Source organism: Centropristis striata, chromosome 4 (assembly GCF_030273125.1).
Source record: "Centropristis striata isolate RG_2023a ecotype Rhode Island chromosome 4, C.striata_1.0, whole genome shotgun sequence".
In the NCBI taxonomy this organism is placed as follows: Eukaryota; Metazoa; Chordata; class Actinopteri; order Perciformes; family Serranidae; genus Centropristis; species Centropristis striata.
In genome coordinates, this window is record NC_081520.1 from 18,016,306 (window position 1) to 18,044,296 (window position 27,991).

The 27,991-nt window shown below is 38.4% G+C and overlaps 1 protein-coding gene across 1 annotated transcript; it reads left to right on the forward strand.

Moving 5' to 3' along the window:
• Positions 1-27,760, forward strand: kcnk6 (potassium channel, subfamily K, member 6). The gene is made up of 3 exons (XM_059332211.1): positions 1-386; positions 10,163-10,555; positions 24,058-27,760. Exons 1-3 carry the CDS (start codon positions 71-73, stop codon positions 24,318-24,320), a joined length of 972 nt encoding a protein of 323 aa, XP_059188194.1. The 5' UTR covers positions 1-70; the 3' UTR covers positions 24,321-27,760.
• Positions 27,761-27,991: the final 231 nt, after the last annotated feature.

Sequence of the window (27,991 nt, forward strand, 5' to 3'; positions counted from 1 at the left end):
GTCAGAGGCGGAGAGGGAAGCCCCGGGGAGCAGCTCCCTCCTCTGATGCTGATCCGGACTAAAAGCAGCCATGCATTCTGTCGGCAGGTCGTGGCTGCTGCTCACAGGCTTCATACTCTTTTATTTCATCTACCTGCTGTTCGGGGCGCTGGTTTTCTCCAGCATCGAGCGGCCGGTGGAGGACAAGCTGCGACATGACATGGAAGCCCTGAAGCAAGAGTTTCTGAACCAGAGCTGCCTCAACTCCGCGTCGCTGGAACTCTTTCTGGTCAAAGTGCTCACGGCCAACAAGTACGGCGTCTCCGTGCTCAGAAACTCCTCCGTGACCTCCAACTGGGACCTGGCATCCTCCATGTTCTTCGCCAACACTCTGGTCACCACTGTGGGTGAGTCCACAGCACACAAAGTTTCACAAGGAGAAAAAGTCACCTGGTGGCGTTTTTGCGCAAAATGCGTAAAACAGGAAAAAAGAGCTTAAAATCCCTGGTAGAAACCATATTATATTACACATTACAGTCATATTTCGCCATAAACTATCAACAAAACAAACACACCGGTAGCACAATTAAAGGCACTGGATGAAAAGCACACAAGAGTCCAACACTGCTATTAACTTTATGGCGTTATTTTCTTTTTTTGCCACGTGTCGTGGATGTGAGTGGCAGCTGTGACTTTAAGGATCATAACAAACACTTATAGAAAACCCCAGAGCCTGGGGGAAAGTAGGTCTCCACAATATTTAACCCTGTGGAGTCTCCAAAATCACCAAATCCAGACTTGTTGACTCCATCCAGACTAGAAAATAAAGCGGCGTGGAGCCCTACTGTAAATTTACCTCTAAAGATCTGGCTGTAAACTCCATGAGGCCAGTTTCAGTTTGATGATGATATACCAAGTAAAACTGGAGACAAGCTCAAATACATTTAGTATAAAATGATAGAACTGGATGGAACCCTCTTATGTTATATTTGACACCTTTGTTCACATTTGCAACATTTCACATTTCTTTATTGAGCATGATAGTGTTTGAAAGTTAAAAAAAAGATTCAAAATCACATTTTATGTTGGACTAAAGGACTAAAAAAGACACAAAATGACTAAAAAAAAAAGATGCAAAATGACCAAAAAAAGACACAGAAGAAGACAAAAAATTACTAAATAAAGACACAAAATGACTAAAAAATACACAAAATGACAAATTGTTACGCTAAACACACAAGACACAAATAAAATCGAGTTCCACTAGAATAAAAACCAGAGTTGATGACAGGATCACACACAATCACAAGATCACATTTATGTTGGTTTTTCTTTGTTTCTTTTTGGTTCAAAATGTTGATCCAGTAAGTCAGGATAAAAATCAATTATTATTAGGTCATATAGGTGAGGTTGTGCTGAAAAAAAATATACCAACATGGCATTTAAACATGTTTTAAGTGGTGTATACAGGCAGGATGAAAAGGATTCAAAATGGACAAAATAGCCCAAAACTCCAGAGAGTTAAAAGATTAGATAATTTACTGTTTTCAAATTCAAATGTGGAAGACACTTTATTTTCAGTTATTCATCCTGATCAGAGCAAATGTCCAGAGGACTTTTATTGTTGTTTACTGTTATGTTGGTGTAAAAAAACAAAACTGTTTTTACGTTAAAAAAACATTTACAGTAATAAATACGGTGCAACTTTTTCTAATATTACGGTAAAATGATATTAGCACTGCTGATTTCACATTTAAGATTTTTTTTTAAAGATTATATTTTACTGTAAAAAAATAAAAAGTTGAGTACTGTATGTTCAGGGTCAGTTAATCACTGATTATTTTAATAAAGATTAGATGACAAAGAACTATCAAACACCATTTCTAAATCACCTTACCTTTTTCTGCCTTATATACTTTATAATATTCATGGATGTGATAGGACAATATCAACCCATAATATTGGTCAACTGTTTTAACATTTCCCTTGGTGGAATCTTCAAATGAACTAAAGACAGATATGTTGGTCAGCTGATGATAAATATCGCTATGAATCGGTTTTGGCTTTAAAAACAGTTTTTTTATAGAACTTGCAGTATAATGCAGAAAACGATGCTTAATGTGATTTAAAAATGATGTCATTGTCACATAGTTTGGACAAATAAAATGTCTCTGTCATCTACAAACGGCTGAAAGGAGGCAGCGAACAGGCAGCAGGGTGTGGTACGACTTCTCAAAAGTTTGTGATGACAATGTAATACATCTTATTAAAAAACACCCTCAGAGTCTACAGCAGAGATGTTGATTCACACACATAGACTGTATATAAATAATGGACGTAGTCACAGTGACGTCTGGTTGGTTTGTGGTCCGTTGGAAGCATCGAGTTCAGCGTTACACTCGTCTCCATCTTGTTTCTGATACGGGGAGCAGACCATATGTGGACTGTAGAGGGATCTGATCACGGACTCACTCTACGGGTCATTTTGGTAGTTCTACCGGTCCTTTAGATGGTTCTACGGGTCCTTTAGGTGGTTCTACGGGTCCCTTGGGTGGTTCTACTGTCCTTTAGGTGGTTCTACGGGTCATTTCGGTAGTTCTACGGGTCATTTTGGTAGTTCTACGGGTCCTTTAGATGGTTGTACGGGTCCCTTAGGTGGTTCTACGGTCCCTTAGGTGGTTCTACGGTCCTTTAGGTGGTTCTACGGGTCCTTTCGATAGTTCTACGGGTCCTTTAGGTGGTTCTATGATCCTTTAGGCAGTTCTACGGGTCCTTTCGGTGGTTCTACGGGTCCCTTGGGTGGTTCTACTGTCCTTTAGGTGGTTCTACGGGTCATTTCGGTAGTTCTACGGGTCATTTTGGTAGTTCTACGGGTCCTTTAGATGGTTGTACGGGTCCCTTAGGTGGTTCTACGGTCCCTTAGGTGGTTCTACGGTCCTTTAGGTGGTTCTACGGGTCCTTTCGATAGTTCTACGGGTCCTTTAGGTGGTTCTATGATCCTTTAGGCAGTTCTACGGGTCCTTTCGGTGGTTCTACGGGTCCTTTAGGTGGTTCTACTGGTCCTTTCGGTAGTTCTACGGGTCCTTTAGGTGGTTCTACGGGTCCCTTAGGTGGTTCTACGGTCCTTTAGGTGGTTCTGTGGTCCTTAGCATTAACTGCTGGTAGTTTAAATGTTGGTTACTGACCTCAGAAAACTGAGCAGCGACTCCTTGGAGTGTCTGTTAGTTCAACCAAACGCTGAACAAGACATTTAATGAACAAAACGTTCAAATAATACGTCATTAAGTGAAAATACAGTGAAAGGGTCAAAGTTATGAGACCAAACCGCTAAACGTCCTTTTTTATATCTATATAACGTTATATATAACTTTATTGACACGTTGCCGTGGATACGCATTGTTCTGCTTCTCTCCTGATGACGGCTCGCCTTGTTAGTGACCTCTCAATCAAAGGTAGTCCCGCCCCAAATCTTATGATTATTTATCTTCTATTTTCTTCTAAATGGGGCCATTATTTACACTATTAAAATCAGATTGTCTTGAAGAAGATTTTTTCCTAGTGATTGAGACCATAGTGTTGTCCTAAAAAACATTTCTGAGGTAATAAATCAAGTGAGAAATTTTCTCATTTTGCACTGAAATGAATGGACAGATTTTTTTTGCAGCCAAACCTAGCGCCCCCTGCTGGAATTTTCTGTAGACTGCAGGTTAAGGCACTTCCTGGTTTGCCTCCCTGCTCAGACCCGGAGGTTGCCGCCTGTTTATAACTCACCGGCACCGCCACATGCTTCTACACCCACATCACCTTAATCAGTTGGTTTGTTGAGCTTCATTCCTGAGGATAAAATCTTGCTGTACAAGATCACCTCTTTTCGTTTTGGAGAGTTTAATCAGTTATTGAAACTTGGCACAGTAACCTGTCAGTGCAGTTACAGTCTGAGCTCATTCCTCTCGGTCAGACTGCTGTGAAGGTTATTAAGAGGAGAGAACAGGAAACAGGAATGATCTAGATCTCACCGGTTTCATTGTTGAATGTGTGAACGTTTCCCCTTTTTTTTTTTTTTTTTTTTTGAATATTGTAAGGATGCTGCTCAAATTAACTCTTTAAACAAGATAAATTATCTAACACTTCTAAAACCGGAATAAAACCACATAAAACCATTTAAAAACAGGATAAAACCAAGGGATTGATTAAATTAAGATTGTTAAATCTAGAAATAAGCATGTTGAACACCTAAAATAAGAAATTAACTCTTAAAACAAGATCAATTATCTAACACTTCTAAATCTAAAGGTTTTTTTTTTTAAATCTTGGTAAGAAACAAATAATTGTCAGGTCACTCTGCTCGGGCCAGTTCATCGCTGCTTGCAGCTTTAATTTATCTTGTTTTAAGAGTTAATTTCATATTTTAAGCCTACAACATGCTTATTTCTAGATTTAATAATCTTAATTTAATCAGTTTTACTCCTAAATTGACCAGCAGGAGTTTAATTTTCTCTCATGTTGCCAATATGAACATTATGTTATAATTATATTCATATTTGGAACAAATAAACTTACACTATTATACAACTCCTCGTATTATCTGACCCTGAGAAGGTTTGCCGTTCGTACACATTGTCTTAAAACAACACCAGCTTAATATGAATCACTCACATTAATTTGTGGGAAACACCCAGTGCAACAACAACAGTTAAGCACATCACAGAACTGCTAATTCACATTCTCCTTTCAGACGCAGCTGGTTGTGTTTTTCAGTTGATGTTACAAAAAACATTGCCAGTCACTATGATCCTGATGAATCCACTGACCTTTATCAGATGTATTTCCTGTTGAAACAGGAAGCTGAGGCAAAAAGAATCTTGCAGGAATGCAGGGAGAGCAGGTTTAAAAAATCATCTGCCTGTCAGGAAGGAAATTAGTCAGCACTGTTTATTTCTTGTTGCATTATCAGAATCAGAATCAGAAGCCTTTATTGTCACTGCACAGAGTAACAAATATGAGTACAACGAAATTAGCCATCAACCCGTCCAAAACGTATAAATCACACATACAATATGACAGAGGAGAAGAAAAGAAATACAGCACAACGTGAGGAGAGAAAAGGAGGAAAAAACAATGAAGAAAAACTCAGCAACATAAGCACATACACAATACACTTCACAACATGAACAGACTTACATTTTACGGGGAGGGGGGGCAGCATAGTCAAGCAGCCATCAAGTCCCGCAGCTATCATGGCGCTGGTCACAGACCCGCTTGTCTCGATGGGGGTACGGATTGGGGGGTTTATGCATATCTGTATATGTGGGAGTTTGAGCGTGTAAGCCTGAGAACTCTTTTTTTTTTTTTTTTTTTTGGGAAACCTTTTGCCCAGTACCTAATCAGTCCCCATCTCAGCTCGCTGGAATGATGAAAAATGATAACATAGCGGTTGCTATGGAGACAACCTTGCTAGATGACACATAAAACCAGAATATAACCACATAAAACCAGAATAAAACCAGAATAAAACCACATAAAACCAGAATAAAACCATTTAAAACCAGAATAAAAGAAAGAGATTTCTTAAATTAAGAAATCTCGCCTTTTGCCCAAATTAAGAAATTACGCCTTTTGCCCAGTACCTAATCAGTCCCCATCTCAGCTCGCTGGAATGATAAAAATCGATAACATATCGGTTGCTATGAAGACAACCTTGCTAGGCCCCAAACAGCAGCAGACAGTTCTTCTTGTCAGGTCACTCAGATTGTGAGGAGGGCCAGCTCTAGGCAGATTTAAACAGGTGCCACACTGCTTCCATTTCTTAATGATGGCTTAACTGAACTCTGTGGGATGTCCAGTGAGTTGACATTTTTTTGTAGCCATCTCTTGACCGCTTTTCACTGATCTTTTCTCTGAGTTGCTAGGAGTTTTCTTTTGTCTTCATGTTGCAATTGTAGCAGGAATAGTGATGAACCAGAGACTGGACCTCCCAGACACATGGTTTTTTATACTACGGTCACTCAACATAAATCAGCTGCACTCAAGTGATCTCCATTTCACTAACTGTGACTCTGCTGCATCAACTAGCTGGAACTCTGTTGAATTAGGTCAGTTACTTTAAAGGGTATGAATTCTTATGCAACAATGTATTTTACCTTATATATTTCTAATTAATTGATACTATTTTTAAAAAAATCTGTTTTCACTTTGATATTAAATAGGTTTTTTTTTTAAAAAGGAAAAACTATATTGACCAAAAGGGTGTAACATCCAAGGGGTATGAATACTTTTGCAAGCCACTGTATGCAGAAATATTCAAATACTATAGGCTATAACACATTTTATTGCATGTGATTTGCCTTTAACTGCATGGGATTCGCACCTATAGAAGTTTTACTTTTGCTAAAATTTAGCCTAACTTTGAAGCTTTATTTCACCCGAAGATATCATTACAGTAGTATTAATGGATTCTTCGATCTTCTAGTTTCATATGATACTAATTAGGGGTGTGCCATATCGTATCGTTCACGATAATATCGGTATATTTTTTTTATGGTTAAAAAAAAATTCATATCATGATATTGGCAACATTCCTACTTCTTGATGTAGTGGTTAAAGTTGTTTTAATCACAAAAAGCTACTGACTCCCTGTCGTTAAACACATGCAGCTTTCAAAATAAGAGCACAGTGTGTTAACAGAATCCACCACAGAACTTACAAGAAGACTGTCAAAATAAGATGCCTTAAATAAAACATATAATAACCTTTTATTCTCCTTTACAATATTTCATTAAAATATGCCCCCGGAACCCCTAAATGGTTATTTTTTATTATTTGTTCATACTCAAGAGTCAAGAGTAATTTTTTTGTATTTGGCAACTGTTGAGACTTCACACTACATTTTAGATTTTCATTTATTTGTACATTTTCTATATCTTTTTAGGTATCTCCTAATATCTTCAAGAATATCGTTATCGCAAAAAATGCCTGCAATATCGTGATATTCTTTTAGGGCCATATCGCCCACCCCTAATACCAATATCCTTCTGAGCCTTAAATCTGAATACACGACCACCTCGGAAAGAAAAAAAAAATGTCCCGATGGCCTGCTAAGGGTTTTAGCAAGTTACTATGAAATCACATGCACTCACAGCGACACTGACACTCACATGGGACATGTAAACTCATGCATGAAGCAGAACAGATATGACCTTTGTGTTCAGGGAAACGTCCTTTGCTCTGTGTGATGTGTGATTTTCTTTCACAATGCAGCATTTGTTTCCTTACGTGACATTTCCTTTAAATGTTATCTTGAGCTGGTTAATATGTTTAGTTTCCAACAAGAGAAAAAAACACAAGCAAGTCAGATGACCAGGCAGATTGTGAACAAAGCACCAGTTTATTATCTGAAGGTAAAACTGAAAGTGAAACAGAAAATGTAATTTATATGGCACGTTATGATGCCATATGACATATCATGTGTAGACACACATACAATAGGTACGGTACGTTAAAGTGGAACCAGAAAGTTCTGCTAATTCAGAAAGAGGAAGTTTACTACGGGCAGATTGGGAAGTCACGTTTGCCTGTTGAGTGCATTTATAACTTCAGATGAGACTCAAAATGACCACAAAGAGAAACGTGTTTAAATAATGTCTGTAATGGAGGCTCAACAAACATGCTCATGTGCATGCTCCATACTAGGGGTGCACAGATTGCAATTTTCTGGCCGATCACCGATTTTTAAAAAGCCTGACCTGCCGATTCCGATTTGGGCCAATACCGATTTTTTTATAACTCACTGGATACACCTTCAAAGTTTGAATCTTATTTTATTGAAAAACAATAACACAGCAGATAAATGAAATCACAATGTCTGAGGTAGTTAATAAAATAATCAACTTAAAATAAATAGCAACGATTTACAGGACAAACTAACAAAGGAACTGCAACCATAAATAAAGTGTCCTGAGTCTTTGGTTTCGTTATAGTACAACATACATACAACTTGGGATGGGCATACATTTTTGAATATTCGAATAGTCATTAAATCATAAAAAAATCGAATGGCATAAGGTTAAAAAACACAAGAAAATATCAAGATAAAAACCAAATAAAAAAGACAGTCTGGCTGCAGACTTGCACTGTCAGGACCAGAAGTTGATATGAAGCCTTCCAAAATAAAAGCAAGTCTACCGGAAGCACGGAAGACTTCAAGTATAAAGCTGCCAGGAACCCAAAATACAAACAAAAGACACAGGTGTCTATGGAAATGTACCTTCTTTTTTTTTTTACCATTTATACACACAAAAACAGCAGAAAAATTATAAATAATAAAACTACAAAACAGTCCATTTGCACGTAAATAAAAAAAAATAGTAATAGTTGTCATTGTAGAAAGAAAATTCCCATTTTAAAAATGGTCTAGAAACATAAATGTCACACTGTGAAAGCTCCTATGATTGAACTTTAACTGGCTTTCTCAGCCTGTCTACATATCATATATAAATAAAGTTATTACTGTAAATAAAACAAGTGTATTTTCAACAAATAGATGGACTACAGAGGGTTAAAGGCATTTGAGGAAAATGTTCTTCCCCCGGAGGTGAAACAATCAGCAGAAAATCCAATCGTGATGCCTGTCTCCTGAACGCAGCAGCAAACATTTACTTTGTCTGTGTGTCTGATCTGCGTCTAAACAGATTTCACGTCTCTGACAGTTAGAAACATCCATGCAGTCGTGTCATTAAGTCTCAACATGGAGCTGAAATTTTGAAGAGTTTGAATACAGCTGACGTGAAACAGAATGAAATGTTAATTCTCTCTTGGAGGTTTATGGGCTAGAAGCTGGTGACACTTAGTCTGTAACCACAAAACAAACAGTCCACGGAAATTAGTAATGCTGATCTGGAAAATCTAATCAAAGATGAATTATGGCTCTAACCACAAAATAAGGAATGTGCTATCTCAGCAGATCTGCAGCAGCAGAGTGATTCTACTATCAGGTTCATACCACAGATGGCTGTTCAACAAAAACATTTTGCACTCGTCTCCATCCATTCCATGTTTTTTCTAGTCATGTGATTTCAGAGTAACATCCAACTAACCATGTTTGTGTTAGTCTCAGTCTCAGAGTGTTGCTACTGATGGACAATAACATGGCTGACAAAGGAAGCTTTGTCCTGATCTCATGAAGTCTTCCTCTTCTCCGCCTCCATGACCATAAACACATCACTCAAATCCAATCAGAGCTTCATTATATTGAGGATGTAATTATGTTAAGTCCTAAAACTTACCTAGTGACATAATTTATCTTAGTAAAGAGAAAATCCTGCACAGCTCCATTAGGATCCAATGTCTTTTCATTCATTTAAAAAAACATCTATAAAAGCAAGAAGCGTGTGTGTGTGCGTGTGTGTGTCTAGTTCAGGGGTCTGCAACCTTTACAAACAAAAGAGACATCGTTGGACAAAAAAAGAGAAATAATGTCGGAACAGAGCCACAAACCTTATTTTAAGCCTTACAATGGAGATGTAACAGCCTACTAAGGCCCCGTTTACACGAGGACGCTTGCAGGTAAAAACGACAAAATATTTTATGTGAAGTGCCTTTTGTTTAGACAGTGACGGCGTTTTTTGGCGCTTAAAAACGCAAAAATGTGAAACCAGCCTCCAGAGTGTAAAACTGTAATCCGCTCCACCGTAGCGCGTCCGTCTACACTGACAAGACACAAAACTCTGATCTGATCTGCTCACATCACGTACGCCTTTACGTCACATACATGCTCCAGTACAGGGAAATAAAGAAACATGTGGGATTATTTCCATGCGTCTGACCTTCAAGCTGCTCTGGCAGCTCTAATAAATTTACAGGAGTCTTTCTTTTTTGTAGTGTGCCTAGTAGAGGAAGTAGATATTAAATGATAGTTTGTGCTGTGAGAACAGGTTGTTCTCACATTGAGGTTCCTGCTATTGACCTCAACTGCTGCTTTTTAGTGCTTTTAACCTGAAACATTTGCTACAGCCCATCATCAGGAGCCAATCATGTTCTGTTGTTTCCACGTCTTTTAGGCAGATTTACAGCAGCTTTACCTGAGCCCCCGATTTCAAATCTCCTTTTCTCTCACTTAACACTTTAAAAGTCCTCCTCTTAGTCTTTTCCCTCCTCCAACATGTCTGCCCTCTTTCCTCTCCTCCAGGTTACGGTCACACCACTCCTCTGTCTGACACTGGGAAAGCTTTCTCCATCCTCTACGCCCTGATCGGCGTCCCCTTCACCATGCTGGTGCTCACCGCTTGTGTCCAGAGGATCATGTACCCTCTGGTGCTGGCGCCCGTCAGCCTCCTGCAGCGTTCGGGTATGGAGGCTCGGCCGGCCACCGTGGTCCACTTCCTGTTGCTGCTGGTTCTGGTAGTGTTGTGCTTCTTTGTGGCGCCGGCGGCCGTGTTCAGCACTGTGGAGCTGACCTGGTCCTTCTTGGATGGCATCTACTTCTGTTTCATCTCGCTGTGCACCATCGGGCTGGGAGACTTTGTCCCGGGGACGCAGCCCGGCCAGAAGTACAGGCCGCTGTACCAGGTCGCTGTCATGGGTGAGTACAGATAGATAGATAGATAGATAGATAGATAGATAGATAGATAGATAGATAGATAGATAGATAGATAGATAGATAGATAGATAGTTTATTGTCAGTTTCAGGAAATTTGTTTTCGCAGCCTGTACATGTACTTCAAACATATATACACACATAGACCCAGGATTAGGGTTGTCACGATACTAAAATTTTCAACTCGATACTATTATTGATACCACAAGGATAAAAACAAAGACCCCAAAATTTAACAGAAATATTTTTATCAACAAGAAAAATGCAACATGTAAAAATGAACAGAACCACAGGTTAGATATTTATAATAAAAAACAGTTGTGCAAAAAGAAACTGCAACTATGGTAACAAGCTTCAGATACTTGATACTTTTGAAAATGAGTATCGTATCCGTATACAACGTTTTAGTATCGATACTTTTTTGAGTATCGATACTGAAAAACCCTACCCAGGATACATAAAGACACCACGGCACAACAAAAATGTACACTTAATCCACCACATTTATCACATTTTTTTTTTTTTTTTTAAGATTATTTTTTTGGCATTTTGTTGCTTTATTGATAGTGAGAGATAGAAAGGGGGTGACAGAGGGGAAGACATGCGGCAAAGGGAGCTCAGGCCGGATTTGAACCCGGCTCCGCCGCAGCTCATTTATCACATTTAACCCTCCAGCATAGCATAGCACCCCTCCGGTGATTACCGGGGTGCTTTGTTTAAAGCCCATACAGCAGAAGGTACTTCTGCAAAACTTCTGCTGTAGCGAGCATGTTTACAGGCCACGGTCCTGTATCTGCAGCCAGGGTCCTGTATCTGTAGCCAGGGTCCTGTATCTGCAGCCAGGGTCCTGTATCTGCAGCCAGCCCAGGGTCCTGTATCGTTTACAGGCCAGGGTCCTATATCTACAGCCAGGGTCCTGTATCTGCAGCCAGGCCAGGGTCCTGTATCTGCAGCCAGACTAGGGTCCTGTATCTGCAGCCAGACTAGGGTCCTGTATCTGCAGCCGACCAGGGTCCTGTATCTGCAGCCAGGCCAGGGTCCTGTATCTGCAGCCAGGGTCCTGTATCTGCAGCCGACCAGGGTCCTGTGTCTGCAGCCAGGCCAGGGTCCTGTATCTGCAGCCAGGCCAGGGTCCTGTATCTGCAGCCAGGCCAGGGTCCTGTATCTGCAGCCAGGCCAGGGTCCTGTATCTGCAGCCAGGCCAGGGTCCTGTATCTGCAGCCAAGGTCCTGTATCTGCAGCCAGGCCAGGGTCCTGTATCTGTATCTGCAGCCAGGCCAGGGTCCTGTATCTGCGGTCAGATGGTAACAGCACAAATAATGAGTTGAGGGGGTGGCTGGGGTCGGGTGCTGGAGGTGTTGATGATCAGTTTTGATCAGATCTGTTTTCTTGACATTAAGTTCAGTTCTTCTTACAGCTCGTGAATTTGTCCGATCTTTAGACTCGAGTGCATCTAAACTTAAGTACAGGGACAACAGACTAATGTCCACAATATCCACAGTTTTCAAGTCATGTTTGTCCTTTTAAACACAAAATCTCTCAAACTGAATTGAAGTTAAACTGTCAGGCTACTCTCAGTGAGTCAGTTTCCTTATTTAGCCTCACACACTTCCTCCTTTTTAAGGCTTGGTCATCTGTATATGTTTGATAAGAAGGTGTTGTCTCATTGTGATCCGGGACACAGTTATGTACAAATCCGCACCTGTTCACTGAGCAAACATATTTGTTTTAAATGCATGACTACATTAAAGTTAATGCAAAAGAAGTAGAATTCACAGATTTGAGACAATTAACATAGGCATGTGGAAGAAGACTGACAAATACCAGTTGTACTCACTCTCACTGTTGTGATACAATACACACCTGGATGCCAGAGTTATAAATACATGTGCATGTGTTGTTAAAACAATCAAAAATGAAAACCCTGTTTATTTCAATTTTATGTGAACAACGACAATAAAACATTTACTTCTGGTGGGGAAGCAAATTCACACATTTCCATCTTGTGGATTTCAACCGGAGTGAACTTTCCTTTCCACTTACCATCGAGTGTTTTAGTTTTACATAATATTCTGAGCAACTATGTGCATGTTTGCATAAAAGGGGTTGTTTTGAGCTGAAGAGGCTTTATTTTATCGACTGTGTCATTCAGTGCTTTTACATGCACAGTTTAATCGAGCTATGCTTAAAAATCGATATTGGTGTCTAATAGGACTTGTCCCAGAACTGTCCTTGTCCCAGTTTACATGCAACTGAGAAAATTGAATAACTGACCGACCGGCTAATGTGACCGGCTAATGTGCAACTGGCTAATGTGACCGGCTAATGCGACGGGCTAATGGACTAGCTAATGTGACCGGCTAATGTGACCGGCTCATGTGCGCTAGCTAATGTGACCGGCTAATGCGACTGGCTAATGTGTGACCGGCCAATGTGCGACCAGCTAATGCGCGTCCGGCTAATGCGCAACTGGCTAATGTGACTGGCTAATGCAACCAGCTAATGCAACCGGTTAATGTGCGACCAGCTAATGCGACCGGCAAATGCAACCGCCCAATGTGCGACCGGCTAATGTGACCGGCTCATGTGCGCTAGCTAATGTGACCGGCTAATGCGACTGGCTAATGTGTGACCGGCCAATGTGCGACCAGCTAATGCACATCCGGCTAATGCGCAACTGGCTAATGTGACCGGCTAATGCAACCGGCTAATGCAACCAGTTAATGTGCGACCAGCTAATGCAACCGGCTAATGCAACCGGCCAATGCGCGACCAGCTAATGGGACCGGCTAATGTGACCGGTTAATGTAACCGGCTAATGCAACCGGCTAATGTGCCATCGGTTAATGTAACCGGTTAATGTGCCACCAGCTAATGCGCGACCAGCTAATGCGACCGGCTAATTTGACCAACTAATGCGACCGGCTAATGTGTGAACGCCTAATGCAACCGGCTAATGAGACCGGCTAATGCAAACGACTTTCTTGGATGTTTTTGTTCCGGGGTCATACTCCAGCGTGGAGGGTGGAGCATGTGTTGTCTTGTCATACATGCTGGTGTAAATACTTTTCCAATCACATTTCCAATCACATGTCCTAATCAGAGTTGGAGAACTGCGACATCAGGACTTACACGTTTACATGCACTAAAGTTGTCCAGTTATAGTCAGATTAAGGCGATAATTTGTTTTTTTCAAGTGTCATGTAAACGTACTGACTGTCTTGTTTGTCTTGTCACTGTCCTGTCCTCACACTATTCCACTAACCATCAGATGGCAGGAATGCAGCAAGAAACACAGCAATGTGCCAGAAAAGGCAGAGTAGAAGAAGAGTGTCAGCTGGTAAACATGGATGTGGACAATTCAGGATTTAAAAATCTGCTTTGCAAATGTTTAATGAGGGAAGAAATAATTCAACACCTTTGTAAGGCCCCAGGGATACACACGTTGCTTTTTGGTGTGAAACACCAAATGTTAACATAACTTTTATTTGTTTACAAGAAAACTCCACAGGGCAACTTTAAGTAGTTAAACACTTGCCAGCTCTGCAAACAGCCAGCAGGATGGCTGCTTCCAACCAGATCAAACCTGTTAATAAACTCAATCAACTGTGACAAAAAAAAAGTAAAAAAGGACATAGCTAGCTAAGAAACACAACTGATGTGACTCTGTTTGGTTAGCCAGTGCAGATGTGAACATCTGTATTGATCCAGAAATATTAACATGTTTTCCAGCAGTAATGCTGGATAACACTGTTGATGGGGAGAAAGGAACTCAAGTTACAGAGTTTACCAAATGAATCCATCCCCATCAATATAGTATATGGCAAGATTCAAAATACAGGAAACCTGGGGCGTCCCGGTGGCTCACACTGGTAGAGCTTTACCATTAGGGCCGGGTCCTTGCTGCGGCGGAGCCGGGTTCGAGTCCGGCCTGTGCTCCCTTTGCCGCGTGTCCTCCCCTCTGTCGCCCCCTTTCTGTCTGTCACTTTCAATAAAAAAAAAAGCATGAAAAATACAAAAAAAATAATGTTTAAAAAATAAAAAATAAAAATACAGGAAACCAAATACAAATCAACACATTGAAATAAATTAAAAATTCTAAATAATAAAAACATAATACAGAATAATAATTATACCTTTTAAAAACCTTTTTTTCATGTTAAATCTCAAAATCAATTTGAAAATGTTTACTCACTGAAAATTAATATATGCGCTGAAAGAAGACAACAACATTGTTGCTACTCCACTCTGTTTGTGTATTACTCTTACTGTATTACTGTAGAACCTTTTACAGCAAAACCAGAGTGCAGTAACTACATTTTTGGGGTCAAAGGTCCAATAAATCATCATGATTTTTTAGCATAAAAATGACATCATCAATACATGTAGGAATAAATGTCATATCACTTACCTACCTATAACCCATTTGGCTGGACACCTAAAAAAACGTTAAAAAACTTTCAAGCAGTTTTTCTAAGTTTTACCTTTTGCATAATTACTGCAATTAGACTTTGTAGGGCAGAATAGTTAACAAATAAAATATAAAAATCCTGACATCATGTTATGATTATAAATGTCTACCCTGTTATTGTTATTTCACTGTAGTGATGACTCAGCATATAAAAGCCTCTCCACTTGTGAGTCTGTTACAATGAAACTAAAAGGGGTCACATGACACGTGTTGAGTCTGGTGTGGTTTTGTCCTGTGAGGGTCACACAGAGCTGCTACATGCCTCCAGAGCTGTGGAGGAATATATCTCTGAGCCTGCAGAGTGGATCGATCACACCGGAGGATTCTCATCTCTCTGCTACAGAAACTCTTCTTCATCTTCATCTTTCAAGAGAAAAGATGACAAGGCAGGTTTTTTTCTTGGACAAGGAAAACATGCTGATGTCCTGAATGAACAGCTTTTAAAACAAACTAAATATGACAGGATTCTATAAAGTGGCTCTATCCCAAAATCAAGGATCCTTCCTTGGTAGGATCCTTCCTTCAGAGTCGGGTCCTGCAGAGACAAGGTCAGAGTCCTTCCTATCACTGTAATAACACACTAATGGAGCCTTCAGTGTGCAGCTGTGCGTCATTGTGTAATTTGACGTCCTGCTTAAATTCAGCGCTGCAATTTCTAAACCAGTTCAGACATGATGTGTCTTTGGTATCAGCACTCTGACACATATTTTATAATTATTATTATATCAGTGGACATGGAAGAAGATGCTTTAAGGTTGAATCTCCACGATTTAACAAGTAAAAGCCACAAAGTGGATTAAACCTGAATATTTCACTGATCCTGGATGAATTTGGCCGCTACTTAGTTTCATAAAAGCAGCGGAGCAGAACTCACCATGGAGATGTGTTCTGGGATTATTTTTTATTTTACAGTACAGTAGAATAACAGTTATTTATAAATAACAATAACAGATAATAGCGGACTGTCGGTCTGTTAACACAATAAACAAATGTATAACTTTCTGAATGGCATAGCTACGTATTAACTTTACACATAGTATATCATCAGACTGACGGGTATATATGAATTAACAATAACTTTAGCGACTGAAATGGAATTAATTAACTTTACTGGCAATGTATCAAGATCGGCTCAGCTTTAAAACGATTAAGAAGACGTTGTGTGAACACGTTGGTGAAATTTAAGGGAATCACTCCGAGAAAACATTTTCCCACGTTGATCACACCAGTACGGTTTCTCTCCAGTGTGAACTCGTTGGTGAGATTTAAGGGCACTACTATGAGAAATCATGTTCCCACATCGTCATCTTTTAGCTAAATATTCTGTCATTTGTTTATGGATATTGTTTGCTTGACTTTCAACACAAGTTTTGTAAGTTATGTGATAACAAATATTTAGTGTAAACTAAGGTTGTCACGATACTAAAATTTTCAACTTGATACCGATACTCAGGAAAATATTCAATACTCGATACCATTTTTGATACTACCAGGATAAAAACAAAGACCCCAAAATTATTAACAAGAAAAATGCAACATGGAGAAATTAACAGAAACACAGGTTAAATATTTATAATTAAAAAAGTAGTGCAAAAAATAGATAATTACAATAAACAATAACAATTAGAACGATATTTTGAGGTTGTATGCTGTGCACAATATTAGGCAAGCTTGATAAGTCGACTTTTCTCTGCTTCATTCTGGGACTTCAAGAGAGAAAATAACACTTTTCAGTCACCAACATTTATGTAAACTTATTAACTCTATGCTTATGTATACTGACACTGTGTTAATTAACGTAATATGGGCATACTACGTGCCTGATATATTTATTTATTTATTTACTTATAGTCATTAACGTGACGTCCGCCTTTAATTGCTAGCTGCAGCTAATGGCTAATAATAACACGGCCAACATTAATGCGAGCCACCAGCCACGATAACATCAGTAATAGGGAAGTTCTAAACGAAAGACACTAACCTGTCGCAACTCGATACTTTTGAAAATGAGTATCGTATCCGGATACAACATTTTAGTATCGATACTTTTGACAACCCTAGTGTAAACTGAAAATACTTATATATTTAAATTCATATTGCTACGCCGACGTCGCTGTTTCTTCGCTCGCCATTTTTAAATCTCCCTGTAGACCGGTGTGTGCAAGGCATTATGGAAGAAGGACTCTGTCCGATGACGTAGAATCCTTCAGATTCAGCCGTTTGTTTCATCTCTAGTTGTCTAAAAGGTCTTGAGTCTTGAGAGGATATAAGAGAAAAGTTTTAGGAAAGTCATATTTTTCAGGATGATGTTTTGTCGTGGTGCCCTGAGGGGAGACGCTGACCTTTGCAGCCGTGCGTGCATTGTCTCTCTCTCATTATTCTCACCTCTGATGTGAGAAGTTGCACCTCTCAGTGTTTCTTTCTCAGCAGCGAGTCGGGTTGAGAAGTGAAACTGCTCTCTGAATTCTCCGTCTGCTGTCTGGAAATGTAGGTGCTCTCTTCTGTCACACTCATTGTGAGCTCATCTGACTACAGAGAATTTCATGAAGCAGAAATGAAAATACCTCAGAAATCATAGTTTTTATTACATTACACACATTACAGTCAGCACACTGTGACATGGCTTTATGGGCGTCTCTGTCAGTCCACTACCATGGCTGCAGATGATTATTTCCATCATTGATTCATTTACTAATCTACATCTATAAAATGTCAAATCATAGTGTACAAATACCCTAAGTGAGAAAGTTGATGTGTTTACGTCTTCTTTTGTTCAACCAACAGAGATTCAGTTTAAAAATATATGTGAGAAAGAAAAGCAGCAAATCCTCTTATTTGACAACTGGAAACCAGATGATAATTGACATGTTTTCTACATTATCAATTTTTTTGTCAGTTGATTAACCCTCTGGTCACTCTAATTTAACCCTTGCAGACCCTTCAGGCTGAAAATGTCCATTTCCAAAAAAACGCTATAAAAACTTTGCAGATTGATATTTTTTTCTACTTTTTTCTGCATAAACCTCTTAAACAACTTCCGTCCTGCTCAAACTACCAAAACATTTTTGTAATTTTAACCCTTTAAATGCCAGTTTGATTGCACGATGTCACTGATGTTTTTTATGAAGAAAAAAACACAAAAATGTAGTTATTTTCCATATAATAAATTACTTTTGGCTCCTGAAGACCCATCTCTTCAGAGAGCATCTTCTCTCCTAGACCACACGATAATTCTACTCCTCAAAGAATTGTCACTAGCATTTATTGATGCACTGATAGCTCTTATTGCTGTATACCTTGATTGTTTGCTTTTACTCTTCCTGTAAGTCGCTTTGGATAAAAGCGTCTGCTAAATAACTAAATGTAAATGTAAATGGCTTGGGCATTGTTTCTTATCACAGTCATGGTTATGTCAAAGATGAAGAACAAAATTGATTTTGATGCAGTTTAAGTTTTTGTTTAGTGTCAGATTTAGAATGTGAAAACCCGTTTCTTTAAAAAACAGACATCATGTGATCAAACTGGCATTTAAAGGGTCAAAATCCTCAAAATCTTTGAATGTTTGGTAGTTTTGAGCAGGGCAGAAGTTGTTCAAGAGGCTTATGCAGAAAAAAATAGAAAAAAATATTAATCTGTAAAGTGTTTATAGCATTTTTTTGAAAGTGAACATTTTCGCCCCAAAGGGTCTGAAAGGGTAGTAAATTTGTACACAGTGTATTATTATAGACACATTAGAAAATTGAAATTTTAATTACAAAATATATCAAGACAAAAAACCTTCTTCCAAAAATCATTCCATTTGCAGTATCACAGCCAAAATGATTGCCAAAACAAAAGTGAAAAATGGCAAATATGGCTGAAAATGTCCCGAGTGGTCCCAGTTGTACTTACTTCTGCAAACAAACTGGAGGATTGCCATCAAATATTTTTATTTTTAATTGGAAAATGGTTGCAAGGCCGCCCAGCACCATGCTGCAGGCCAGATTTGGCCCCCAGGCCAGAAATTGAGCATCAGTATCATGGCTGTGGACTCTAAATCTTGTTAGTTAAGCAGGATTCATAGTGCACATTTCCCATATTAGAAGCTGGGTTTGTCATCATTTTGGCAGCAACAACCTGTGAGTCATATTTCATCTCTTTTACTCTGTGATTCATGATGTTAATTCTCTTCATTTCATCCCCAAAACATCTACACAACAAAGTGATGTCTCCATGCTGTTTCTTTTCAGAGCCAGTATCAGATTTAAATGTTTAAAATGCAATTTATATTTGGGCACTGTTTTTATTTTTATGGCATCTGTCGGCACACTGCAAAAATGGTGTATCTAAAAACCAGATAAAAACACTAAATCGGGAAATGATCTTGCTGCATGGACAGATAATTTACCTTGACAAGATTTCTTAAATTAAGATTGTTAAATGTAGAAATAAGCATGTTGAACACTTAAAATAAGAAATTAACTTTTAAAACAAGATAAATGATCTAACACTTCTAAATCTAAAGGTTTTTTTTTATCTTGGTAAGAAACAAATAATTGTCAGTTCATCGCTGCTTGCAGCTTTAAATTTATGTCTTTTGTAAATGTTTTGTCTTTTTTGGTCATTTTGTGACTTTTTACATCTTTTTTTGGTCACAAAATGACCAAAAAAAGACACAAAATGACCAAAAAAGACATAAAAAGACACAAAAAAGACCAAAAAAAAACGTAAAATGACCAAAAAATAAACAAAAGACGTAAAATCACAAAAAAGACATAAAAAGACAAAAAAAGACACAAAAACACAAAAAAGACACAAAAAGCTTTTTTTTAATCTTGGTAAGAACCAAATAATCATCAGGTCACTCTGCTCGGGCCAGTTCATCGCTACTTGCAGCTTTAATTTATCTTGTTTTAAGAGTTAATTTCTTATTTTAAGTGTTCAACATGATTATTTCTAGATATAATAATCTTAATTTAAGAAATCTTGTCAAGAGAAATTATCTGTCCATGCAGCAAGATCATTTCCCTCAGATTTAGTGTTTTTATCTTGTTTTTAGACACACCTTTTTTTTTGCAGTGCATAAATGTGTTGTAGTGTAATTTTAATAATTGTAACTGTAATTGTAACACCTACATTTTACAGTTTTTCGTCTCTTTTTAAAGTGGGTTGTCTTGGCAGGAAAATATAAATCCTTAGCACGGGAACCTTTGGGTGTTTTCCCACTGATATGTTTCAGACGTTTACTGTAAATGTGCCTCGTCGAGGCTCCCAGTGGTTCTTTTGTTCTTGTTTTAGATTGAGACTTCACCATCACATGATGAGGTTATTTTCATAGTTGGGCTCTTGTTATTCAGGTTGTGTGCGGGTGTTTTCTCTGTAATTGAAGCAGGGTTTGAATGACCTTTTTGGCCAAAAGCAGCCATGCTGTTGTTTTGTTCCTCTGTGAGCTCTACACTGAAAATCTGACAAACACTCAGAACAACCTGTTGAGATTAATGTGTTCTGTTGTGTTCAGGGCTGAAAAAAAAAGGGATGAATGATGCATTTATTCACAATTCGACTTACAAACAAGAAAATTCCCCATTTAAATACTTTGCAGAAACCAAATGTTAATCACAACAGCTCTTTCTATAGCCATTTAGGACATGGACATTAAATTTGAAAGTATCTTTCTGCTGACATACACTTTCGCCCCTTTACTGCTTTCAGGGAATCATTTTGCATTTTTTAAATGGGCTTGTATGAGGTAATTATCCATAGTCAGTGTATTACCAACAGTAAGGCTGCACGATTATGGCCAAAATGATAACGATTATTTTGATCGATATTGTAATCATGATTATTAATCACGATTATTAATCATGTTAGGGAAAACATCTGTATTTTTATTGCACTACTTTTAAACAAACAATAGAAACAGTTTTTAGTGTCCAGTTAACACCTCCTGCAGCAGCAGCGCATACACACTGTACTGCTACAGAGCTAACTGTTAGCAATTTGCAGACTGGACACTAAGGGGTTAACATCCCCTCCGGCTCTGCAGCTGGGAGAGACTGCTGCAGGGGGACTGTGCTGCTTCGACTTGTTCTTACTCTTCTTAATGAGCCGCCAGCCCCCGCGGCTCATTAAGAAGAGTAAGAACGAGTCTCCAATAACACCAGAAAAAGTTGCTGGATTTGTCGCCAGTCGCTTTTTTGAAAAATAGTCGCTAAGGGGGTCTGAAAAGTCGCTAAATATAGCAACAAAGTCGCTAAGTTGGCAAATGGTGCGTGTTGTTTTGGCATACAGTACTACGTCACATCCTGCTTAGCGTTCTATCCAATCAGTAACCAGGCTTTTTTCATGGGAGAAAAACGGCCCTGCTCTTCTACAGGGATGAAAAAAAGTCCCGTCAAAAGTCTGCTCCGGACGGCTCATATTCAAATTAGGGGCGTTTCGGCGAGTGAGACCCACCTTATTCTGGGTATTGAGCTGTAGTAGAAACAGCCTTCATGTAAACTCAAACAGGGCTGTCTACTCCTGCCTGGTTCTCCAGACTTGGGACTTGCGGACCATCTACTGTAGGTAACACACTATGGATAAGGACCCCATACAACTTCACTCTAAATGTGATTTAATGGGGGACTGTTTTTCTCCGTGTCCTGTCTTTAGCTAATCCCTTGACTTCAGTTTGGAACGAGGCCTCGAGGTTCACACGGAGCAGCCGTGTTGTTTCCTCGTCCCACAGGCTCGATTATATAATAATGATGTAGGTCGAGTCAGATTAACCAACGCGGTCCCTGCAGGTTTGTGAGGAGGATTAGTGACCAACTGAAGGATGTGGCCTGATGTGACATCTGCTGAAACTAGTGTTGTTTCCCCAGTGATCATATAATCCACATTCACTTCTGTATTGGTGAATGAAAATGAGTGTGTTTTTCACACTATGTGATTCAGAGATTACCAGAGGTTTCAGATCTCATTCAGTAATGAAACTCCTATTTTGATTGCCCAACATAAATCTATACATTGTCATCATATAAAACATTTTCTTATTCGGAAGTTTTGCAATGCAACGGCCCCCAAACATGTTGAAACTCCCTCAACATATTATTGACATGAAACATTCAAAACAGCTGTTTCAGGGCTTTTTCCAAGGATTTCTGCTGCTGAAGAGCAAATATTTTTGATGGTTGTCTTGGAATTTGGACGGTCAAAGTCCTTCAGGTTTCAGGTTCACTGGAACAAAAACAATACAAGAACAGTGTGGTGGGACTTTTCCACTAGGTGAAGCTACAGTTGACATGTTTATTTTAAAGTGATATTAAGATATATTATCTTTATCTGTTCTTAAAATCTAATTCCAGCTGTGTTGCCCTTGTATATATCTACCTGCACTGTAAAAAAAAAAAAAAAAAAAAAAAAAAGGTGTGATGTCTGAGGGAAATGATCTTGCTGCATGGACAGATAATTTCACTTGACAAGATTTCTTAAATTAAGATTATTAAATCTAGAAATAAGCATGTTGAATGCTTAAAATAAGAAATTAACTCTTAAAACAAGAATACAACCAGAATAAAACCAGTTCAAACCACATAAAACCAGAATAAAACCAAGAGACTCTTAAAACAAGATAAATTAAAGCTGCCAGCAGTGATGAACTGGCCCAAGCAGAGTGCAAAATTCAACATGCTTATTTCTAGATTAAATAATCTTAATTTAAGAAATCTTGTCAAGGTAAATTATCTGTCCATGCAGCAAGATCATTTCCCTCAGATTTAGTGTTTTTATCTTGTTTTTAGACCTTATTTGCAGTGTAATGTTGCTTCCTGAAACCTGTAGATAATAAACTAAAGCTACTAAAGTATTTTCTCTGGGATTTCCCCAGCACCACTTACTGTACACGTCCCACAGTGACTGTAAGTGTTGGTGTCGAGGCCTCTGTAATCCTAAATCCTGTTTTTCTTGAAGAACTGACCTCACGTATAGAGAGACCATAGTCCAGGACCTGAACTCTGTGGTTATGTGGACTACTTTAGTGCATACATGTGACAGAGAAAGCCACATGGCTTTTACACAAGAATCAGAGCAGAAATAACAAATGTTGAGCTTTTTGTTTTCACCTTTGCCTCCCACTTGAGGGCACTTTTGTCCTCCTTTCTGCTTAAAAGGATTTACTAAAATAGGTTTCTCTGTCTAGAGAGTATTTTAGACTTTGACATGAATTCCTCTGCTCATAACTGGACACAGAGCAACTCTGTCTCTTCTCTATGATTATCACAATAAAACAACCATTTGTAAAGACTAATATTTTAGATTTCACTGGAAAAAACATTAAGCTTACCAAGTATTTTCTTCTTATATCTAGCAATAGTATCTTAATTATTGTTTGAGTATAATTTACCTACTGACCATAGTTTTATGTGCTGATTTAATTATTATTATTATTATTATGTGCTCATTTAATTATCTTATTGTTTAAAGACTTGTTTTTAGGATTGACATTGTGAGCTTTTTAATGCTTTTCAAGATATTTAACTGTTGATTATGGTGAGTTTTTACCTAAAGCAGGGATGGGCAACTGGAGGCCCGGGGGCCACATACGGCCCGCATCCTCACTTGAAGTGGCCCTCAGTACAACGACATGCATTTGAGCATGAAATCTTAAAAGTGCAGTGTAAAAATGCACAAAGTGGTTATTTTTTATTTGCTTCAAACCTTTTGTATTCCTATTTATACATATTTAAAATTGCAGTTTCATCATATCTGGTTAAGTGTACGGTCCTATATGTGGCCCTGTGGTCGTGTCCATGAAAGATTGTGGCCCCCTGCAGCATTTAAGTTGCCCATCCTTGACCTAAAATATTAACAATATTAGCACATGCGCATTGTAGCAAAGCAGCTTGCATGATTAATCTATCAATGGACAGAGAGAGAGAACACACACAGATAGTGAATTACGTCCACAGAGACACACAGATTATTCTAACAGTGGTTATTACACTCTGGATAAACGACCTCCTGTGACTCTTTATCTCTCTTTCTCTGCCTTCAGTCTACCTGTTCGTGGGTCTGATGATGATGTACCTCCTGCTGCGAACCTTCCACAAGATGGCCGACCTGCACGGCCTCACCACCTTCCTGCAGCTGCCGCGCTGCGAGGAGTCCGACCAGGATGAAGACAGGGAGCCCATCGTGGAGGAGGAGGAGGACAAACGGGACGAGGAGACGCCGCACCGTCACCTGACAGAAAAAGAAGCCAGCAAGCCGCTGGAGCCGGGGTCCCAGCCCTCGTACAACACCATGAACACAGGCTGAGAGGTGGAGGGAGAGAAGAAGAAGAAGAAGAAGAAGAAGCTCTACCTCTGGACCTGCACCAACAACCTGAATCTGAATCCTCGTCTTAATTTCTTCATTTTGTCTTCTTTCGTCTGCTTGTGGAAAACATTCTAGAGAGAATAGTAATATTAATAATGTGGAATTGAGATGAGTTTTCAGATTCAGCCTTGGTGAGAGGACCGCCAAACGCTTTCTGCACAGAACCGTCCTGACTCGACTACAGCAGCCTGTCTGGGCTAAAAGAGGCGATAACAGATGTTCCTTTTCCTCCTCAACACTGGTGTCACTGTGATGTGTTCATGATGCAGCCATACACTGCAAAAAGGTGTCTAAAAACAAGATAAAAACACTAAATCTGAGGGAAATGATCTTACTGCATGGACAGATAATTTACCTTGACAAGATTTCTTAAATTAAGATTGTTAAATCTAGAAATAAGCATGTTGAACGCTTAAAATATGAAAAACCAGTTCAAACCAGAATAAAACCAAGAGATTTCTTAAATAAAACCAGATAAAACCAGAATAAACCACTTAAAAACAGAATGAAATCAGTTCAAACCAGAATAAAACCACTTAAAACTACAATAACACCAAAATAAAACCAGAATAAAACCAAGAGATTTCTTAAATAAAACCAGTTAAAAACCAGAATAAAACCACTTAAAAACAGAATAAAATCAGTTCAAACCAGAATAAAACCACAAAAAAACAGAATAAAACCAGATAAAACCAGTTAAAACCAGAATAAAACCACATAAAACCAGAATAAACCCACATAAAATCAGAATAAAAACCAGTTCAAACCAGAATGAAACCAAGAGATTTCTTAAATTAGGATTGTGAAATCTAGAAATAAGCATGTTGAACACTTAAAAATAAGAAATTAACTCTTAAAACAAGACAAATTATCTAACAAAAGTTTTTTTTTAGATTTAAAAAAAGATTTTAGATTAGATTTAGATTTAATAATCTTAATTTAAGAAATCTTGTCAAGTGAAATTATCTGTCCATGCAGCAAGATAATTTCCCTCAGATTTAGTGTTTTTATCTGGTTTTTAGACCTTTCTTGCAGTGCAGCTGCTGTGTTTACAGCCTCAGGGTCGCACATGAAGGAACTTTTATCCATGGTTGGTTGTTTTTTAGATCACTTTTCATGTGTCACAGGTTGGGGTTGCTAGTTCAGGACTAACAAATATGATGTTAGTGCCAAACACAATCTGTGGATGCACTTGTTGAATCAACTTTAGGAAAATCTTCGGGCTGTCCTCAACTACAGAAATACTAAATTGACTAACAGACGTTTCTTTTACTGTTCGATGAGTTGATTTAATCAACAGATTTGAGGAGAAAATGTGACTTTCTCCTCAAAGAATCATGCAAAAGCGCTACGAATCTTGTTTACCAAAGATAAACTCATACGTTTCTTAGAAATAAGTTATTTACACAAAAAGAATAATAATGAAATCTTAATCGACTAAGACCAAAATGAACAATAAGTCGAGTCTGAGAAAACCTTTTACAGCTTTAACTTCATTTGGTTTTATTTGGGTGCATTGTTAAGCTCCTTTTCCTTGTGATTCACATCATGGCCGAAACATTTGCCACACATCAGTCACACTTTTTGCACCGTTATTCTTAACATGAATGATCACAACTGCAGTGACATGACAAGTGGATCTATTAAAAGTTTAGCTCACTTTCTCAGTTAATGTCAAATATGGAGCTACGCCGAGCATTTAAAACTCTCAGGAAAGATTCTATCAGATTTCCTGTGTGAAATTGTGACTTTCCTGTTCTGGTTCGGCGTTCACCCTTAATAGGGCACTCATTAAAATGCTTGCAAATACCAAATTTCAACCCTAGAGAATATTGGAGGATATTACATACAGCCAGAATGTGGACTGAGGAATGTGTAAAAAAACATACGGACCTGGGGGAGGGGCGCAATATTTTGAAAAAAAAGTTTACAAGATTAAAGTGAAAAAAATGTGCAGATTTATGAGATTTAAAGTGGTGAATCTGGGAGAAAAAAAGTTGCTTTTTACCACTTTTTTCTCGTAAATCTGTGACTTTTTTCTTGCAGATTTGCCACTTTAAATCTATTAAATCTGTGACTTTTTTTCTTGTAGATTTGCCACTTTAATCTAGTAAATTTGCAACTTTTTTTCTCTAAATATTACCCCCCCTTCCCCCCGGGTGTGTATCTTTATTTTTATTCATACTTAATATGCCCTAATATGCCGCCATAGTCAAGTTCTCCTGGTACAAGTCATTGAAGAATAACTCTGTTTGTACGACTGTTACTTGCAGATTTATTTTCTAAGTTTTTCTTTTTTTCATTAGAGGTCAAGATCAATGAAGTTAATATTATTATATTATTATCATACTGATTGACCAGATGTCATGGTGTCCACTGTCTGTGACGTAGCCTGATCTTTGCTGATTAGCTGGAATGAATCCATGTTGTTCTACGACCAAACAGAGAGACATGGGGACCTCATTCTGATATCCACTGAAGTTACCAAATATAGTTTTTCGCCCGATAAAGGGTTAAAAGAGTACAGAAACTACAGAGGAGCAGGGTTTTCCTCAGGACCTGGACTGTCCTCCTTTATGGTGCTGCCCCCTGGTGGCTTCATGCATGTTATTACACCTCCAGAGCAGTAATAATAAATAGGGTCAAAGGGTTGGAATAGAGGGATGGAGGTAAAAGAAAAAATGATATTCTGTAAGAAACCAAATGTTGCTTGTCAAACACAGATCATGGACACTTGAAATGCACTTTAATGTTCATATCAGTTGTTTTTCTTTTACCATCGGAGTTGAGTCGGCTAATTATTATATCCTGATACTGTAAAATAAGTAGTCTCGGTAACACTTTATTTCAAGGTACATGTATTCAACATTATTAGTTGCTTATTATTATTATATTATTATAATTATTATAGTATTAATGCCTTATTCTGCATGGCCTTATTATACAACCAGTAAGACATTAACTTAGAGTTTTACCTCAATAACCTCAGAATTATTGCTTATTAGTAGTAAGTAAGGACGTTGTTGTATATGAGTTATGATTTTAATATGCTTTATAATATGGACTTTATAATGTGGTAGTTATGTAGGAACAGACCATATTCATTAAGTGTTATTAAGGGGGAATAATGAGGGAAAACTCTTAGTTAATGGCTTACTGGTTGTATAATAAGACCATGCAGAATAAGGCATTAATAACTATTTCATAATAATAATTTCCATGCAAATAAGCAACTAATTAATGTTGAATATGTGTACCTTAATATAAAGTGTTACCGTTGTCTCTGTTGATGTTGCTGTGTATGTTGTTGTAGTTTTAGTGAGATCAGTTTAACATGTATTCCCATTGGACAACCATAAATTAAACACAACTTGTCCCTTTGTTATGTCGTCAGATTTGTTGTCATACTATAATGTTAACAAAAGCACACACATCAAGGTGATAAATACAAGGTGCTGGAAAAAAGATAATGTCAAAGTCTGCATACGAGATAATGCACCAATCAATGTGTTTACATGCACAGTTTAATCGAGCTATGCTTAAAAATCGATATTGCCGTCTAATAGGACTTCTGTCCTTGTCCCAGTTTACATGCAACTGAGAAAATCTAA